The 20,562-nt window shown below is 54.4% G+C and overlaps 2 protein-coding genes across 7 annotated transcripts in view; one reads left to right on the forward strand and one right to left on the reverse strand.

The window, feature by feature from the left end:
* The window catches only part of LOC140133856 (uncharacterized), a 32,360-nt gene extending 26,436 nt beyond the window's left edge, over positions 1–5,924 (forward strand). For all 3 annotated transcript variants that reach the window (XM_072154501.1, XM_072154502.1, XM_072154503.1), the window contains 4 exons: positions 3,515–3,661; positions 4,101–4,232; positions 4,571–4,693; positions 5,774–5,924. In XM_072154501.1, coding sequence (XP_072010602.1) covers positions 3,515–3,661; positions 4,101–4,232; positions 4,571–4,693; positions 5,774–5,788 — 417 coding nt within the window. In that variant the 3' untranslated portion in view covers positions 5,789–5,924. The remainder of the gene's footprint in view (positions 1–3,514; positions 3,662–4,100; positions 4,233–4,570; positions 4,694–5,773) is intronic.
* Positions 5,925–9,136: 3,212 nt separating this feature from the next.
* The window catches only part of CCM2 (CCM2 scaffold protein), a 47,008-nt gene continuing 35,582 nt past the window's right edge, over positions 9,137–20,562 (reverse strand). For all 4 annotated transcript variants that reach the window (XM_072154505.1, XM_072154506.1, XM_072154504.1 and 1 more), the window contains 4 exons: positions 17,966–18,023; positions 14,566–14,680; positions 14,052–14,190; positions 9,137–9,531 (listed from right to left, as the gene is read on the reverse strand). In XM_072154505.1, the coding sequence (XP_072010606.1) occupies positions 9,227–9,531; positions 14,052–14,190; positions 14,566–14,680; positions 17,966–18,023 (617 nt within the window). In that variant the 3' untranslated portion in view covers positions 9,137–9,226. The remainder of the gene's footprint in view (positions 9,532–14,051; positions 14,191–14,565; positions 14,681–17,965; positions 18,024–20,562) is intronic.

Raw genomic sequence — 20,562 nt, forward strand, 5'->3', positions numbered from 1 at the left:
GCAGAGGTTTTATAGCTCGGAGGGATCAGCTGATGGTGCTGCAGAGGTGTTATGGCATGGAAGGATCAGCTGATGGCGCTGCAGAGGTGTTATGGCATGGAGGGATCAGCTCATGGGGCTGCAGAGGTGTTATGGCATGGAGGGATCAGCTGATGGAGCTGCAGAGGTGTAATGTCATGGAGGGATGAGCTGATGGCGCTGCAGAGGTGTAATGTCATGGAGGGATCAGATGATGGCGCTGCAGAGGTGTAATTTCATGGAGGGATCAGCTGATGGCGCTGCAGAGGTGTTATGACATGGAGGGATCAGCTGATGGCGCTGCAGAGGTGTAATGTCATGGAGGGATCAGCTGATGGCGCTGCAGAGGTGTAATGTCATGGAGGGATCAGCTGATGGCGCTGCAGAGGTGTAATGTCATGGAGGGATCAGCTGATGGCGCTGCAGAGGTGTTATGCATGGAGGGATCAGCTGATGGTGCTGCAGAGGTGTTATGGCATAGAGGGATCAGCTGATGGCGCTGCAGATGTGTAATCGCATGGAGGGATCAGCTGATGGCGCTGTAGAGGTGTTATGGCATGGAGGAATGAGCTGATGGAGCTGCAGAGGTGTAATCGCATGGAGGGATCAGCTGATGGCGCTGCAGAGGTGTAATGTCATGGAGAGATGAGCTGATGGAGCTGCAGAGGTGTAATGTCATGGAGGGATGAGCTGATGGAGCTGCAGAGGTGTTATGGCACTGCAGAGGTGTAATGTCATGGAGGGATCAGCTGATGGCACTGCAGAGGTGTAATGTTATGGAGGGATCAGCTGATGGAGCTGCAGAGGTGTAATGGCATGGAGGGATCAGCTGATAGCGCTGCAGGGGTGTAATGTCATGGAGGGATTAGATGATGGCGCTGCAGAGGTGTTATGGCATGGAAGGATCAGCTGATAGCGCTGCAGATGTGTAATCGCATGGAGGGATCAGCTGATGGCGCTGCAGAGGTGTAATGTCATGGAGGGATGAGCTGATGGAGCTGCAGAGGTGTTATGGCGCTGCAGAGGTGTAATGTCATGGAGGGATGAGCTGATGGTGCTGCAGAGGTGTTATGGCATGGAGGGATCAGCTGATGGAGCTGCAGAGGTGTAATGGCATGGAGGGATCAGCTGATGGCGCTGCAGAGGTGTTATGGCATGGAGGGATCAGCTGATGGCACTGTAGTGGTGTTATGGCATGGAGGGATCAGATGATGGCACTGCAGAGGTGTTATGGCATGGAGGGATCAGCTGATGGCGCTGCAGAGGTGTTATGGCATGGAGGGATCAGCTGATGGCACTGTAGTGGTGTTATGACATGGAGGGATCAGCTCATGGCACAGCAGAGGTGTTATGGCATGGAGGGATCAGCTGATGGCGCTGCAGAGGTGTTATGGCATGGAGGGATAAGCTGCTGGCGCTGCAGAGGTGTTATGGCATGGAGGGATCAGATGATGGCGCTGTAGATGTGTTATGGCATGGAGGGATGAGCTGATGGCGCTGCAGAGGTGTTATGGCATGGAGGGATCAGCTGATGGCGCTGCAGAGGTGTTATGGCATGGAGGGATCAGCTGATGGCGCTGCAGAGGTGTAATGGCATGGAGGGATCATTTGATGGCGCTGCAAAGTTTTTATGGAGGGATCAGCTGATGGCGCTGCAAAGGTTTTATGGAGGGATCAGCTGATGGCGCTGCAAAGGTTTTATGAAGGGATCAGCTGATGGCGCTGCAGAGGTGTAATGTTATGGAGGGATCAGCTGATGCCGCTGCAGAGGTGTTATGGCATGGAGGGATCAGCTGCTGGCGCTGCAGAGGTGTAATGTTATGGAGGGATCAGCTGATGCCGCTGCAGAGGTGTTATGGCATGGAGGGATCAGCTGATGGCGCTGCAGAGGTGTAATGTTATGGAGGGATCAGCTGATGCCGCTGCAGAGGTGTTATGGCATGGAGGGATCAGCTGATGGCGCTGCAGAGGTGTAATGGCATGGAGGGATCAGCTGATGGCGCAGCAGAGGTGTTATGGCATGGAGGTATCAGCTGATGGCGCTGCAGAGGTGTTATGGCATGGAGGGATCAGCTGATGGCGCTGCAGAGGTGTTATGGCATGGAGGGATCAGCTGATGGCACTGCAGAGGTGTAATGGCATGGAGGGATCAGCTGATGCCGCTGCAGAGGTGTTATGGCATGGAGGGATCAGCTGCTGGCGCTGCAGAGGTGTAATGTTATGGAGGGATCAGCTGATGCCGCTGCAGAGGTGTTATGGCATGGAGGGATCAGCTGATGGCGCTGCAGAGGTGTAATGTTATGGAGGGATCAGCTGATGCCGCTGCAGAGGTGTTATGGCATGGAGGGATCAGCTGATGGCGCTGCAGAGGTGTAATGGCATGGAGGGATCAGCTGATGGCGCAGCAGAGGTGTTATGGCATGGAGGTATCAGCTGATGGCGCTGCAGAGGTGTTATGGCATGGAGGGATCAGCTGATGGCGCTGCAGAGGTGTTATGGCATGGAGGGATCAGCTGATGGCACTGCAGAGGTGTAATGGCATGGAGGGATCAGCTGATGGCGCAGCAGAGGTGTTATGGCATGGAGGGATCAGCTGATGGCGCTGCAGAGGTGTTATGGCATGGAGGGATCAGCTGATGGCGCTGCAGAGGTGTAATGGCATGGAGGGATCAGCTGATGGCGCAGCAGAGGTGTTATGGCATGGAGGGATCAGCTGATGGCACTGCAGAGGTTTTATGGGGGGATCAGCTGATGGTGCTGCAGAGGTGTTTAGGCAGTGTCCGTCCCTTGTGAATCTCCACCCAATTACCTCCTGTCATCCTCCGGGTGTCCCGTGCTGCTATCACTTCAGTCCGTGCCGTGCTGAATCCAGCGCTGCTTCCGTGGCCATGTTTGTTTACATGGGGCACAGACCGGAGCGATAGCAGCGCTGGACACCCGGAGGATGACAGGAGGTAAGCACATCTTTATTTTTTAAGCAGGTCCCTCCGGCCACCTTTGGTTTTTTTGATAAGTCTCAGGCAATCCCTTTAATGTGCTGTGATACAGCGCTGTGTGAACAGCTTCTAGAGCAATGTCATTGTGTGGCTGCTCCTCTTAGTGGAGAGCGCACTGACTGCCTGTGGGACATCTGTCAAGTCAGCCGTCTCCTTATGATTGTGTCGCCTACTGAACCAGACTAAGGCTGGCGGCACACGTGGCGTTTTGAACCCGTTTTTGAGCCGTTTTTAAGCAGTCTGTTAAAAAATGCGTGCGTTTTTCGAAAATGCATCCATTTTTTACTGATTTTACCAATTATCTTAATTAAAATGCGTTACTGAAAAACACTATTTGCTGATATTCTGATTTATGGAGAAGCCGCAGGAGGCTGCATTACCAGACACGACCTGCGGCCAGGTGTGGCGCTCTTACAGAATGCTGCCATGTCTTTCTCCTACGTCCTCCGTGGTTCCGGGTCTTGTAGTAACATTTACCTGTCTTGCCATGACTCCTGCAGGCGATGTCCAAGCTCGGGCTGCGGCAGATCCACGGCGTCACCAGGATCACCATCCGCAAGTCCAAGAACATCCTATTCGTCATTACCAAACCCGACGTCTTCAAGAGTCCAGCGTCCGACATCTACATTGTGTTTGGAGAAGCCAAGGTGACGGCTGTGGCCCGGGGGCGGTCAGAGGGGGCACCTGCGGGTGGGACATGATTGGGGAGAATGACAGTCCTAAGTTTCTGCAGCAGCTCGGGCCGAGAGCTTGTCCTGACCCCGATGTATTAGGTCACATGACATCATACGCCCCAAATCTGGATCCTTGACCCTAAGATATTGGGATGACAGCAACATATCCCGATGGGACCAGATCATGTGACCGGATTGTGACCTCAGATGCCGGACTGGGAATCATAATAACATAGGGTCCAAAATAACAAAATATCCCCCCCCCCCTCCACGCTATTCCCGGATGGCTGCAGCCTCGTTAGTAGGGGGGCCCCTGCACTTCTGGGTCCTATACCACCCCCATTACTACACGCAGCATATATGGGGGTCCCCGGGGCTTTTATCCTCTGCTTATTCTTCACTTTCCTCGTAGATTGAAGATTTGTCGCAGCAAGTGCACAAGGCGGCCGCCGAGAAGTTCAAGGTCCCGATGGATCACTCGCCGCTGATCACCGAGACGGCGCCCGCCCTGACCATCAAGGAGGAGAGCGAGGAGGAGGAGGAGGTGGGAATTATCTCCTCTACTTTAGGCCGCTTCCACATGTTGCGTTGCATTTTTTGGTGCATTCCAAAGGCTTTACCCTGATCACGCGCTGAGATGACACACAATGTAACTTCAGCACGTGATCACGGATCAAGCCTATGGAGGGGCCTCGCTGCGCGGCTCTGCATCACTTTCTCTCCGCCCCAGTTCACACCTGCATCGAGGTTTTCCGTTATGCAATTGTTAACATTTTGGAAAAAAAAAAAGCTGCTGCTGCATTGTGCTTTCTGCAGGTGTGAACGAGGCCTGAGATGGGACTTGTAGGACATTTCATGAATTTGGGCTTCTCTCCCCGGCAGGTGGACGAGGCCGGACTAGAGGTGCGGGACATTGAGCTGGTGATGGCGCAGGCCAACGTCTCCAGGGCGAAGGCGGTGCGAGCGCTGAGACACAACAACAACGACATCGTCAACGCCATCATGGTCAGTGAATAAGATGCATGCTTGATCCTCTAAGGCTGAATTCACACACACGTATGGGGGACGTATATGCGGCTTATATATAGGCCCCCCCCCCCCATAGCCGGCAATGGGTGCACGGCGCCCTACGGGAGCAGTACGATACCACTCCGTGAATAGATAGGACATGTTCTATCCTTTCTCGGAATACGGCGCCATGCACAATGTTCCTCTATGGAGAGGTGCGGGGATGTGCAGCGCTCACCCCTCCTCCTCTCCCCGGGGCCCACATGTGCCCGCCGTGCTACGTCACTACGCCAGTGTGAATGTAGCCTAAGGTTGTGGTCACACGCCGCCTTCTGTGTGCGTTTAACGCAGGCATTTTCAATCACACCACAACAGCTACCTGATTACAATGTTGTCAACATTGCGTTTACAAAATGCACGTGTTAACATTTTGTTAACGCTTTGTTGCCAACAATGTAATTAGACAAATCTCTTCAGCTGTTGTTATGCGTTTGAAAACACAAACAAAACGCAACGTGTGAACGCAGCCTAAGACTACAGTATGGGGGACGTATATGCGGCCAATATACGTCCCCCATACACTTCTATGGGCTCGCGGCGCCCTACGGGAGCGGTACGGTGCAGCACACATGTGGCACCGTACCGCTCCGTAGCCCGGGAAAAGTTAGGACATGTCCGTATTACGGCGCCGCGGCCATATATCGCTATGGAGAGGGGCGGGAGTGAGCTGCGCTCACCTCCTCCTCCTCTCCTCGCGCTGCCGTGTGCCCGCCGTGTGCATGCAGCCTAAGGGTGATGCCACACAGTTTTTAAGCAATTACTTAAGATAATTGGGAAAAACTGACAAAAAACAGTCAAAAACTGACACGTTTTAAAAAACTCATGTGTTTTTTTAAACAGACTGAAAACGCATGCTTAAAAACCGGTTCAAAACGCCACGTGTGACACCACCCTTACGGCTACAGATCTGTAATGCGCTCAGCAGATTCCTGCATGCAGCTCTGGCTGTGAATAGAGTATAGATGGCCACACCTGATCTATCTGGGTAACATCCTTCTTCTTCTTCTTCTTCTGCAGGAATTAACCATGTAGCTGCTGGGCTGCACGGGCTCCTGGAGCCTCCCTCCTGTATAGATGCACAGCTATTCAGTAACTGCCTCTGTATTAGACCTGCATATATTCCTACTAGGATGCACCGACAAAGCTGCTCAATAAACCTTGCCTGATAGAGCCGGCTCCCGTGCATTTCTATCACCGGATTTAAGGGGTGGACGTGTAGATTCATTAGCCCTCGGTCCATTCTTGTGACTGGTGAACATAATATGAAGTGAATGGGCTTGTGGCGCTGCTGGTGCAGAGCTCAAGGATTGCTGCTAGCTTATGGATGGGTTCCCCCGCAGCTCAGTGTGTGGTCTCTCTGTGGAGCCGCAGGGAACAAGCTGTGGGTGCTCCCTGCTTGTGGTGCTGCAACATCAGAGCTCAGTGGAAATTCCCTGCTTGTGGTGCTGTAACATCAGAGCTCAGTGGCCATTCCCTGCTTGTGGTGCTGTAACATCAGAGCTCAGTGGCCATTCCCTGCTTGTGGTGCTGCAACATCAGAGCTCAATGGCCATTCCCTGCTTGTGGTGCTGTAACATCAGAGCTCAGTGGCCATTCCCTGCTTGTGGTGCTGCAACATCAGAGCTCAGTGGCCTTTCCCTGCTTGTGGTGCTGCAACATCAGAGCTCAGTGGCCTTTCCCTGCTTGTGGTGCTGCAACATCAGAGTTCAGTGGCCTTTCCCTGCTTGTGGTGCTGCAACATCAGAGCTCAGTGGCCATTCCCTGCTTGTGGTGCTGCAACATCAGAGCTCAGTGGCCATTCCCTGCTTGTGGTGCTGCAACATCAGAACTCAGTGGCCATTCCCTGCTTGTGGTGCTGCAACACCACAGCTCAGTGGCCATTCCCTGCTTGTGGTGCTGTAACATCACAGCTCAGTGGCCATTCCCTGCTTGTGGTGCTGCAACATCAGAGCTCAGTGGCCATTCCCTGCTTGTGGTGCTGCAACATCAGAGCTCAGTGGCCTTTCCCTGCTTGTGGTGCTGCAACATCAGAGCTCAGTGGCCATTCCCTGCTTGTGGTGCTGCAACATCAGAGCTCAGTGGTTATTCCCTGCTTGTGGTGCTGCAACATCAGAGCTCAGTGGTTATTCCCTGCTTGTGGTGCTGCAACATCATAGCTCAGTGGTTATTCCCTGCTTGTGGTGCTGCAACATCAGAGCTCAGTGGCCTTTCCCTGCTTGTGGTGCTGCAACATCAGAGCTCAGTGGCCATTCCCTGCTTGTGGTGCTGCAACATCAGAGCTCAGTGGCCATTCCCTGCTTGTGGTGCTGCAACATCAGAGCTCAGTGGTCATTCCCTGCTGGTAATTGCTGCAGGTGAAGCTTAGTGAGTGTACCCTAGTAATGGTGCTGCAGGTTCAGTGTTCTGTAGGTTGGTACCTATATGTAGAGCTGCAGCATCAGCATGACGAGTGAACCCCACTTGAGGAGCTTTCTGATCAGAGCTCATAAGGGACTTCCAACAGGCTCAGAGCTCTTCAGCCATTTCCCACTTGTCACGCTATAGGTTCTGAGCCATGTGGGTGGTCCCTTCTTGTGGGGCTGTAGGTTCAGAGCTCAGAGGGAATTCCCAACTACTGAAGCTGCAAGTTCAGGGTTGGTCCCTTTGAACTTGCAGCTTCACACAGAGCACAGCAGGTGGTTCTTACTTGTGCAGTTGCAGTTTCAGAGCTCAGTGACTGAACATCAACTCTCACGAGTCAAAAATCAGGAGTCGGCAGCGGGATGAATGCACGCTTATATTTACAGATAAAAATAATACATACAAAATGAGGTGTACACACAGCGAGTAAACAAATGGGTATAAAAGCACTAAAAAAATCCAAAATTAAAAACACAAAACTTCAGCCTCCGCCAACACACGCAAAATACAAACCTTCAAATAGTAAGGAGCGTCACCGGAACCAGAACAAGATGGCCGCCGCAGACAGATCGGGCCTTCTCCTGCTGGGCTGATGTAACCTCGCACTTAATCCACTATTTAAAGGGGAACTCCATCCTCACTAAAAGATTGCTTAACTAGTGACTCACTCATTATACGATGGGAGTGGGAGGCCTAGCTCTCCTCACACAGCTGAGTGTTTGCTACAATGTATCAGTGCATTCAATCACAGCAGCAGCACCACTATATTTTCTGTCCTGGACTGCAGAGAGATTGCGTCATTGTCACAAATGATCAGCTGCTTGAGATAAGGTTTCTGATGAGAGACAACAAGCGGATCTTATAGCGGCTACAATGGTTGTGCCTCCGCAAAGTACTACTACTCCAAGCATGCACAGACAGCCTGGTGCCACCCGTCCTGCATGCTGGGAGTTGTAGAGTTTACAATGTGCTCTTCCTGATTTACAGAATGTTTTCTACTCCAGTCACATCCAGAGCTGCGTTCACAATTCTTACATCTAGAGCATCTTTCACATCCATCGTCTGAAGGGTTTGGAGAACTTCTCTGCGGTTCTGATGGACCGGCAGCCGTGGACCCACCTGTTCTTTAGCATATGGAGGCTTTGGCACGGCAGCAGAACTCGTGGATAAGACAGCGACCCGATAGAACCGCGATCCGGTTCTTGTAAACAGCGCAAGACCTTATATAAACTGTAACAAAAACGCAGCATAAATAGAGGGCGCCCCGGGGGCTACCAGCTGAGAGCCGGCTCGTGTAACTATGGGGCCCAGGACTACCAGCTGAAAGCCGGCTCGTGTAACCATGGGGCCCAGGACTACCAGCTGAGTGCCGGCTCCTGTAACCATGGGGCCCGGGACTACCAGCCTGAGAGCCGGCTCGTGTAACCATGGGGCCCAGGACTACCAGCTGAGTGCCGGCTCGTGTAACCATGGGGCCCAGGACTACCAGCTGAGAGCCGGCTCGCGTAACCTTGGGGCCCAGGGCCCGGGACTACCAGCCCGAGAACCGTCTCGTGTAACCATGGGGCCCAGGACTACCAGCTGAGAGCCGCCTTGTGTAACCATGGGGCCTGGGGCCCGGCCAACACTGGTGCGAATACACAGAGGCCACGCACATCGCCACAGGCGCCACGATTCACATTGTCGTAAACTCTTACAATTTTTTTTTCTTCTTTTCCGCCGTTTCACGAGCGACACAAAAAGTTCTTGTGCAAACTATAAAAAAAGTGTCTGTAGAAATGTCCGGGGCGCAGGGGGGGGGACTGGCGCAGGGGGGTAACGGGCGCAGGGGGGGTAACTGGCGCAGGGGGGTAACGGGCGCAGGGGGGGTAACTGGCGCAGGGGGGTAACGGGCGCAGGGGGGGGTAACGGGCGCAGGGGGGGGGTAACGGGCGCAGGGGGGGGGTAACGGGCGCAGGGGGGGGGATAACGGGCGCAGGGGGGGGGGGGTAACGGGGTGTCGGCACGGTTCAGAGTTTGCACTTGCACTATGGCGGAGGCGCTGGGCTGATGGTGGTTGGCGGCAGGGGATCAGGAATAGTTTGTGGGTGCCGGTGCTGCCGGCTCCTGGTCCATGCTACACCCGAGGGCCTCAATGTCATTACTGATGTCCGAGATCATCCGGTCCCACTCATCTCCTTCAGACGGCACCGATTGGTCATCAGATCCCTCCGCCGCGCCATTCCCATTGGTGGTGGAGTTGGAGGCGGTGCTCATGGTCCGCCTGTACCTGCCGAAGCTATCCGTGATTATCCCTCGCCCGTCCTTCACCCCAATGGTTTCCAGGAAATTCTCAAAGTGTTGGCTGTCCTTCTCCGGGATGAACGGCCGAAGTCCTGAGCAGAAGGTGAGAGGAAACCGACATTACCGAGAAATACTGCAAGATCCTGCCATGTCCTACAGCTGAGGACTCACACTGCTGTGCTCTGTGCTCTCCGCAGCCAGTTTTCGGAGGACACCCCTTCCAGTGCATCTCTCCAGGGACAATACATAACACTGGCTGCAGAGAGCACAGAGCACAGCAGTGTGAGGTCTGATTACACATCTCTCCAGGGACAATACATAACACTGGCTGCAGAGAGCACAGAGCACAGCAGTGTGAGGTCTGATTACACATCTCTCCAGGGACAGTACATAACACTGGCTGCAGAGAGCACAGAGCACAGCAGTGTGAGGTGTGATTACACATCTCTCCAGGGACAATACATAACACTGGCTGCAGAGAGCACAGAGCACAGCAGTGTGAGGTATGACTACACATCTCTCCAGGGACAGTACATAACACTAGCTGCAGAGAGCACAGAGCACAGCAGTGTGAGGTCTGATTACACATCTCTCCAGGGACAATACATAACACTGGCTGCAGAGAGCACAGAGCACAGCAGTGTGAGGTCTGATTACACATCTCTCCAGGGACAATACATAATACTGGCTGCAGAGAGCACAGAGCACAGCAGTGTGAGGTCTGATTACACATCTCTCCAGGGACAATACATAGCACTGGCTGCAGAGAGCACAGAGCACAGCAGTGTGAGGTCTGATTACACATCTCTCCAGGGACAATACATAACACTGGCTGCAGAGAGCACAGAGCACAGCAGTGTGAGGTCTGATTACACATCTATCCAGAAACAGTACATAACACTGGCTGCAGAGAGCACAGAGCACAGCAGTGTGAGGTCTGATTACACACCTCTCCAGGGACATTACATAACACTGGCTGCAGAGAGCACAGAGCACAGCAGTGTGAGGTCTGATTACACATCTCTCCAGGGACAATACATAACACTGGCTGCAGAGAGCCCAGAGCACAGCAGTGTGAGGTCTGATTACACATCTCTCCAGGGACAATACATAACACTGGCTGCAGAGAGCACAGAGCACAGCAGTGTGAGGTATGACTACACATCTCTCCAGGGACAATACATAACACTGGCTGCAGAGAGCCCAGAGCACAGCAGTGTGAGGTCTGATTACACATCTATCCAGAAACAGTACATAACACTAGCTGCAGAGAGCACAGAGCACAGCAGTGTGAGGTCTGATTACACATCTCTCCAGGGACAATACATAACACTGGCTGCAGAGAGCACAGAGCACAGCAGTGTGAGGTCTGATTACACATCTCTCCAGGGACAATACATAACACTGGCTGCAGAGAGCACAGAGCACAGCAGTGTGAGGTCTGATTACACATCTCTCCAGGGACAATACATAGCACTGGCTGCAGAGAGCACAGAGCACAGCAGTGTGAGGTCTGATTACACATCTCTCCAGGGACAATACATAACACTGGCTGCAGAGAGCACAGAGCACAGCAGTGTGAGGTCTGATTACACATCTATCCAGAAACAGTACATAACACTGGCTGCAGAGAGCACAGAGCACAGCAGTGTGAGGTCTGATTACACACCTCTCCAGGGACATTACATAACACTGGCTGCAGAGAGCACAGAGCACAGCAGTGTGAGGTCTGATTACACATCTCTCCAGGGACAATACATAACACAGGCTGCAGAGAGCACAGAGCACAGCAGTGTGAGGTCTGATTACACATCTCTCCAGGGACAATACATAACACTGGCTGCAGAGAGCACAGAGCACAGCAGTGTGAGGTATGACTACACATCTCTCCAGGGACAATACATAACACTGGCTGCAGAGAGCCCAGAGCACAGCAGTGTGAGGTCTGATTACACATCTCTCCAGGGACAATACATAACACTGGCTGCAGAGAGCACAGAGCACAGCAGTGTGAGGTATGACTACACATCTCTCCAGGGACAATACATAACACTGGCTGCAGAGAGCCCAGAGCACAGCAGTGTGAGGTCTGATTACACATCTCTCCAGGGACAATACATAACACTGGCTGCAGAGAGCACAGAGCACAGCAGTGTGAGGTCTGATTACACATCTATCCAGAAACAGTACATAACACTGGCTGCAGAGAGCACAGAGCACAGCAGTGTGAGGTCTGATTACACATCTCTCCAGGGACAATACATAACACTGGCTGCAGAGAGCACAGAGCACAGCAGTGTGAGGTCTGATTACACATCTCTCCAGGGACAATACATAACACTGGCTGCAGAGAGCACAGAGCACAGCAGTGTGAGGTCTGATTACACATCTCTCCAGGGACAATACATAGCACTGGCTGCAGACAGCACAGAGCACAGCAGTGTGAGGTCTGATTACACATCTCTCCAGGGACAATACATAACACTGGCTGCAGAGAGCACAGAGCACAGCAGTGTGAGGTATGACTACACATCTCTCCAGGGACAATACATAACACTGGCTGCAGAGAGCCCAGAGCACAGCAGTGTGAGGTCTGATTACACATCTATCCAGAAACAGTACATAACACTGGCTGCAGAGAGCACAGAGCACAGCAGTGTGAGGTCTGATTACACATCTCTCCAGGGACAATACATAACACTGGCTGCAGAGAGCACAGAGCACAGCAGTGTGAGGTCTGATTACACATCTCTCCAGGGACAATACATAACACTGGCTGCAGAGAGCACAGAGCACAGCAGTGTGAGGTCTGATTACACATCTCTCCAGGGACAATACATAGCACTGGCTGCAGAGAGCACAGAGCACAGCAGTGTGGGGTCTGATTACACATCTCTCCAGGGACAATACATAACACTGGCTGCAGAGAGCACAGAGCACAGCAGTGTGAGGTCTGATTACACATCTCTCCAGGGACAATACATAGCACTGGCTGCAGAGAGCACAGAGCACAGCAGTGTGAGGTCTGATTACACATCTCTCCAGGGACAATACATAACACTGGCTGCAGAGAGCACAGAGCACAGCAGTGTGAGGTCTGATTACACATCTCTCCAGGGACAATACATAACACAGGCTGCAGAGAGCACAGAGCACAGCAGTGTGAGGTATGATTACACATCTCTCCAGGGACAATAAATAACACTGGCTGCAGAGAGCACAGAGCACAGCAGTGTGAGGTCTGATTACACATTTCTCCAGGAACAATACATAACACTGGGTGCAGAGAGCACAGAGCACAGCAGTGTGAGGTCTGATTACACATCTCTCCAGGGACAATACATAACACTGGCTGCAGAGAGCACAGAGCACAGCAGTGTGAGGTCTGATTACACATCTCTCCAGGGACAATACATAACACTGGCTGCAGAGAGCACAGAGCACAGCAGTGTGAGGTCTGATTACACATCTCTCCAGGGACAATACATAGCACTGGCTGCAGAGAGCACAGAGCACAGCAGTGTGAGGTCTGATTACACATGTCTCCAGGGACAATACATAACACTGGCTGCAGAGAGCACAGAGCACAGCAGTGTGAGGTATGATTACACATCTCTCCAGGGACAATACATAACACTGGCTGCAGAGAGCACAGAGCACAGCAGTGTGAGGTCTGATTACACATCTCTCCAGGGACAATACATAACACTGGCTGCAGAGAGCACAGAGCACAGCAGTGTAAGGTATGATTACACATCTCTCCAGGGACAATACATAACACTGGCTGCAGAGAGCACAGAGCACAGCAGTGTGAGGTCTGATTACACATCTCTCCAGGGACAATACATAACACTGGCTGCAGAGAGCACAGAGCACAGCAGTGTGAGGTCTGATTACACATCTCTCCAGGGACAATACATAACACTGGCTGCAGAGAGCACAGAGCACAGCAGTGTGAGGTCTGATTACACATCTCTCCAGGGACAATACATATCACTGGCTGCAGAGAGCACAGAGCACAGCAGTGTGAGGTCTGATTACACATCTCTCCAGGGACTATACATAACATTGGCTGCACAGAGCGCAGCAGTGTGAGGTCTGATTGCACATCTCTCCAGGGACAATACATAACACTGGCTGCAGAGAGCACAGAGCACAGCAGTGTGAGGTCTGATTACACATTTCTCCAGGAACAATACATAACACTGGCTGCAGAGAGCACAGAGCACAGCAGTGTGAGGTCTGATTACATATCTCTCCAGGGACAATACATAGCACTGGCTGCAGAGAGCACAGCAGTGTGAGGTCTGATTACACATCTCTCCAGGGACAATACATAACACTGGCTGCAGAGAGCACAGAGCACAGCAGTGTGAGGTCTGATTACACATCTCTCCAGGGACAATACATAACACTGGCTGCAGAGAGCACAGAGCACAGCAGTGTGAGGCCTGATTACACATCTCTCCAGGGACAATACATAACACTGGCTGCAGTGCATTGATAAGTGTCTTTTGTACTGATACTTTGGATCTGGCTGGGCCTGGCTCCTGCATGTGCCTGGGGTCTCGCTCCTGTATGGGGGGCACTCGGGTGGTGACCGGCTACTTACCTAGTAGGAGGAACTTCCTGCTGTCCCCGTACAGCTGGCGCAGGTTGATGCAGAACTCGTGGATGGAGGCGCCGTTGCGGTACTCGTGCAGGAGCATGGCGAACTGCTGGATCTCCTGGGACGACAGCTTCGTCCTCAACTGCAACAAGACAGGAAATGATGGAACGTACATCCTATCTGATCCTGGAAAAGCTGGGTGACAACAATGCTGGCAACATATCTGGTACTGAACTGGACTTCAGCTTTCATCGATATGGGAAATACATCACTGACTATCAGGAGCACGGGAAAGCTGAGTAACTAAACTGGTTCCCACACAACTTCATCAAACCTCTGATCGGCACCAGGGACTCTAAGGAGGAGGAGAGGACAAGTCCTGGGAGCTGCAGGGATGGGCACATGTGTCTATCAGGAGGGAGGGAAAGCTGAGTGACAACCTCTTAGTTACTATAGTGCGGACACATCCCCTGTTCACCTCGCCACTGGTCACATGACCTCCTAGCGGCGTCCTTACCGTCATCATGTAGTCGTGCAGTAACTCCGCCGCCGTGGCGCTCAGCTCGCTCTCACTCGCCGTCTTGTTGTGAGGAGGAGAATTTCCCTCCATATCCGGGGAGTCCTGAAAGGAGCTGCCAGAAGAGAAGGAGAGTTACCAGACAGCCAGACCCCCAGGACAGCCAGACCCCCCAGGACAGCCAGACCCCCCGGGACAGCCAGACCCCCCGGGACAGCCAGACCCCCCGGGACAGCCAGACCCCCCGGGACAGCCAGACCCCCCGGGACAGCCAGACCCCCCGGGACAGCCAGATCCCCCGGGACAGCCAGACCCCCCGGGACAGCCAGACCCCCCGGGACAGCCAGACCCCCCGGGACAGCCAGACCCCCCGGGACAGCCAGACCCCCCAGGACAGCCAGACCCCCCAGGACAGCCAGACCCCCCAGGACAGCCAGATCCCCCAGGACAGCCAGACCCCCCAGGACAGCCAGATCCCCAGGACAGCCAGACCCCCCAGGACAGCCAGACCCCCCAGGACAGCCAGACCCCCCAGGACAGCCAGACCCCCCAGGACAGCCAGACCCCCCAGGACAGCCAGACCCCCCAGGACAGCCAGATCCCCCAGGACAGCCAGATCCCCCAGGACAGCCAGACCCCCCAGGACAGACAGAACCCCGGGACAGCCAGATCCCCAGGAAGAGGATCCCAACCTGTGGCCATAGCGAAAACTACATCTCCCAGCATGCCACACGCTGGCTGGGTGGGGGTAGTAGTAACAGCTAATACATGGTGGGAGGTATCCAGCCCCTCGTCCCTTCAACATAGGATACATAAAATATCCTTGTTCTGCCCCCGGATACAGCGCAGGACACGACACAGGACTGGCCCCCGGATACAGCGCAGGACACGACACAGGACTGGCCCCCGGATACAGCGCAGGACACAGGACTGGCCCCCGGATACAGAGCAGGACACGACACAGGACTGGCCCCCGGATACAGAGCAGGACACGACACAGGACTGGCCCCCGGATACAGCGCAGGACACAGGACTGGCCCCCGGATACAGAGCAGGACACGACACAGGACTGGCCCCCGGATACAGAGCAGGACACGACACAGGACTGGCCCCCGGATACAGCGCAGGACACGACACAGGACTGGCCCCCGGATACAGCGCAGGACACGACACAGGACTGGCCCCCGGATACAGCGCAGGACACGACACAGGACTGGCCCCCGGATACAGCGCAGGACACGACACAGGACTGGCCCCCGGATACAGCGCAGGACACGACACAGGACTGGCCCCCGGATACAGCGCAGGACACGACACAGGACTGGCCCCCGGATACAGCGCAGGACACGACACAGGACTGGCCCCCGGATACAGCGCAGGACACAGGACTGGCCCCCGGATACAGAGCAGGACACGACACAGGACTGGCCCCCAGATACAGAGCAGGACACGACACAGGACTGGCCCCCGGATACAGAGCAGGACACGACACAGGACTGGCCCCCGGATACAGAGCAGGACACGACACAGGACTGGCCCCCGGATACAGCGCAGGACACGACACAGGACTGGCCCCCGGATACAGCGCAGGACACGACACAGGACTGGCCCCCGGATACAGCGCAGGACACAGGACTGGCCCCCGGATACAGCGCAGGACACAGGACTGGCCCCCGGGATACAGCGCAGGACACAGGACTGGCCCCCAGATACAGCGCAGGACACGACACAGGACTGGCCCCCGGATACAGAGCAGGACACGACACAGGACTGGCCCCCGGATACAGCGCAGGACACGACACAGGACTGGCCCCCGGATACAGCGCAGGACACGACACAGGACTGGCCCCCGGATACAGCGCAGGACACGACACAGGACTGGCCCCCGGATACAGCGCAGGACACGACACAGGACTGGCCCCCGGATACAGCGCAGGACACGACACAGGACTGGCCCCCGGATACAGCGCAGGACACGACACAGGACTGGCCCCCGGATACAGCGCAGGACACGACACAGGACTGGCCCCGGGATACAGCGCAGGACGCGACACAGGACTGGCCCCCGGATACAGTGCAGGACACAGGACTGGGCCCCGGATACAGAGCAGGACACGACACAGGACTGGCCCCCGGATACAGAGCAGGACACGACACAGGACTGGCCCCCGGATACAGCGCAAGACACGACACAGGACTGGCCCCCGGATACAGCGCAGGACACGACACAGGACTGGCCCCCGGATACAGAGCAGGACATGACACAGGACTGGCCCCCGGATACAGCGCAGGACACAGGACTGGCCCCCGGATACAGCGCAGGACACAGGACTGGCCCCCGGATACAGCGCAGGACACGACACAGGACTGGCCCCCGGATACAGCGCAGGACACGACACAGGACTGGCCCCCAGATACAGCGCAGGACACGACACAGGACTGGCCCCCGGATACAGCGCAGGACACGACACAGGACTGGCCCCCGGATACAGTGCAGGACACACGACTGGGCCCCGGATACAGAGCAGGACACGACACAGGACTGGGCCCCGGATAAAGAGCAGGACACGACACAGGACTGGCCCCCGGATACAGAGCAGGACACGACACAGGACTGGCCCCCGGATACAGAGCAGGACACGACACAGGACTGGCCCCCGGATACAGAGCAGGACACGACACAGGACTGGCCCCCGGATACAGCGCAGGACACGACACAGGACTGGCCCCCGGATACAGCGCAGGACACGACACAGGACTGGCCCCCGGATACAGCGCAGGACACGACACAGGACTGGCCCCCGGATACAGCGCAGGACACAGGACTGGCCCCCGGATATAGCGCAGGACACGACACAGGACTGGCCCCCGGATACAGCGCAGGACACGACACAGGACTGGCCCCCAGATACAGCGCAGGACACGACACAGGACTGGCCCCCGGATACAGCGCAGGACACGACACAGGACTGGCCCCCAGATACAGCGCAGGACACGACACAGGACTGGCCCCCGGATACAGCGCAGGACACGACACAGGACTGGCCCCCGGATACAGCGCAGGACACGACACAGGACTGGCCCCCGGATACAGCGCAGGACACGACACAGGACTGGCCCCCGGATACAGCGCAGGACACAGGACTGGCCCCCGGATACAGCGCAGGACACAGGACTGGCCCCCGGATACAGCGCAGGACACGACACAGGACTGGCCCCCGGATACAGCGCAGGACACAGGACTGGCCCCCGGATACAGCGCAGGACACAGGACTGGCCCCCGGATACAGCGCAGGACACGACACAGGACTGGCCCCCGGATACAGCGCAGGACACAGGACTGGCCCCCGGATACAGAGCAGGACATGATAAGATTATCGTTACTATAGTGATAACTCACAAGGCTCCGGCCTCCAGGTCGTACGCTTCCTTCACCTCCACTTTACTGGAAGAATCATCTGCAATAATCACATCACAAATAAACCGCAAAATCCCAAAGTGACCCCCAACACACAAGTACAGGAGAGCAACATGTCCTGCTACTTCTCCAGGAAAATACTGCTAATCTACACTCTGGAAATAGTGACACCACTTCTTACAGGTAGCGAGTGGTACTGCAGCCCGTATCTACCATGACAACCCATCCTGATAACCAGGGACATCACTCATAGATCCGGCACCGGGACTCCAGGATCTTCTTATATTTCTTATCCGTGGCCTCATCCCTTCTCAAATCCACTTTTACATTGATTCACAGGCTGTTACACTGTCTCCCCTTTCCCACTGTATGCTTAAACCTCGTGTGCTGCAGTGAGATTACATCAAGCAGTGGGAGGGGGAAGTGCTGAGGGAGGAGGAGACAGTGTAACTGCCAATGAATCAGAAATGCCCTCCCCGAGCCCTTCAGACTCATTAGCATATTTTCACAAGTTGATTTGAGAAGGAAAGAGGCCATGCATAACAAATATAAGAAGATCCCACAGTCCCGGAGGCTGGATCTAGGGGTAGTGTCCCTGGTTTATCAGGATGGACTCTGATGGAGTTTTCCTTTAAAGGGGTTATGCCATGAAACAATTGACTGCAAAAAGCTGTCAAAGAGGTTAAAATATTTCAAAAATCTATTTGTAAAGGTTACCTGGAAGTAAAAGTACCTTTCTATGTGTTATTATGATGCGTGTTCAGCCTCTATTCTGCTCCACACAGAAGCAGATGTGGGAGGGGCCAGGCACATGCACAGATGTGGGAGGGGCCAGGCACATGCACAGCACTGACAGCTGCAGTTATTGCACAACTCAGTGCTACAGAGCGCTCAGCCTTCAGAGTCTCCTTCCACCTGCTGTGCTCAAATAGTCCCTGCATTTACTGATCCAATAGAAATGTGTCATACGCCCCATGTTAAAAGTGCACCAAAAAAAAGTCAAAGCAGTGCAGGGGGCACCAGATTCATGAAGAACGTGCGCCAGAAATCCTGAATCTGGCGCCCACTGCACACTACACAGGACACTGCACATAGTACACATGTACTATGTATTCTCACAGCATCATGGTCGGTCAGGCTGACATGCATGGATGCATAGATAAATAGGTGACAGCTTCTCACATGTTACTGATCTTTAGCTACTTCCCTGCTAGTCAGGGACAGGACAGCAGTGTAACATGGAGGGACAGTGAATGGTGGAGAGTACAGGAGGAGGACTGCAGGAAAGCAGTGTAACATGGAGGGACAGTGCATGGTGGAGAGTACAGGAGGAGGACTGCAGGACAGCAGTGTAACATGGAGGGACAGTGAATGGTGGAGAGTACAGGAGGAGGACTGCAGGAAAGCAGTGTAACATGGAGGGACAGTGAATGGTGGAGAGTACAGGAGGAGGACTGCAGGACAGCAGTGTAACATGGAGGGACAGTGAATGGTGGAGAGTACAGGAGGAGGACTGCAGGAAAGCAGTGTAACATGGAGGGACAGTGAATGGTGGAGAGTACAGGAGGAGGACTGCAGGACAGCAGTGTAACATGGAGGGACAGTGAATGGTGGAGAGTACAGGAGGAGGACTGCAGGACAGCAGTGTAACATGGAGGGACAGTGAATGGTGGAGAGTACAGGAGGATGACTGCAGGAAAGCAGGGTAACATGGAGGGACAGTGCATGGTGGAGAGTACAGGAGGAGGACTGCAGGACAGCAGTGTAACATGGAGGGACAGTGAATGGTGGAGAGTACAGGAGGAGGACTGCAGGAAAGCAGGGTAACATGGAGGGACAGTGCATGGTGGAGAGTACAGGAGGAGGACTGCAGGACAGCAGTGTAACATGGAGGGACAGTGAATGGTGGAGAGTACAGGAGGAGGACTGCAGAAAAGCAGTGTAACATGGAGGGACAGTGAATGGTGGAGAGTACAGGAGGAGGACTGCAGGAAAGCAGTGTAACATGGAGGGACAGTGAATGGTGGAGAGTACAGGAGGAGGACTGCAGGAAAGCAGGGTAACATGGAGGGACAGTGAATGGTGGAGAGTACAGGAGGAGGACTGCAGGAGAGCAGTGTAACATGGAGGGACAGTGAATGGTGGAGAGTACAGGAGGAGGACTGCAGGAAAGCAGGGTAACATGGAGGGACAGTGAATGGTGGAGAGTACAGGAGGAGGACTGCAGGAAAGCAGTGTAACATGGAGGGACAGTGAATGGTGGAGAGTACAGGAGGATGACTGCAGGACAGCAGTGTAACATGGAGGGACAGTGAATGGTGGAGAGTACAGGAGGAGGACTGCAGGAAAGCAGGGTAACATGGAGGGACAGTGAATGGTGGAGAGTACAGGAGGAGGACTGCAGGAAAGCAGTGTAACATGGAGGGACAGTGAATGGTGTAGAGTACAGGAGGAGGACTGCAGGAAAGCAGGGTAACATGGAGGGACAGTGAATGGTGGAGAGTACAGGAGGAGGACTGCAGGACAGCAGTGTAACATGGAGGGACAGTGCATGGTGGAGAGTACAGGAGGAGGACTGC

Source organism: Engystomops pustulosus, chromosome 5 (genome assembly GCF_040894005.1).
Source record: "Engystomops pustulosus chromosome 5, aEngPut4.maternal, whole genome shotgun sequence".
Lineage (NCBI taxonomy): Eukaryota > Metazoa > Chordata > Amphibia > Anura > Leptodactylidae > Engystomops > Engystomops pustulosus.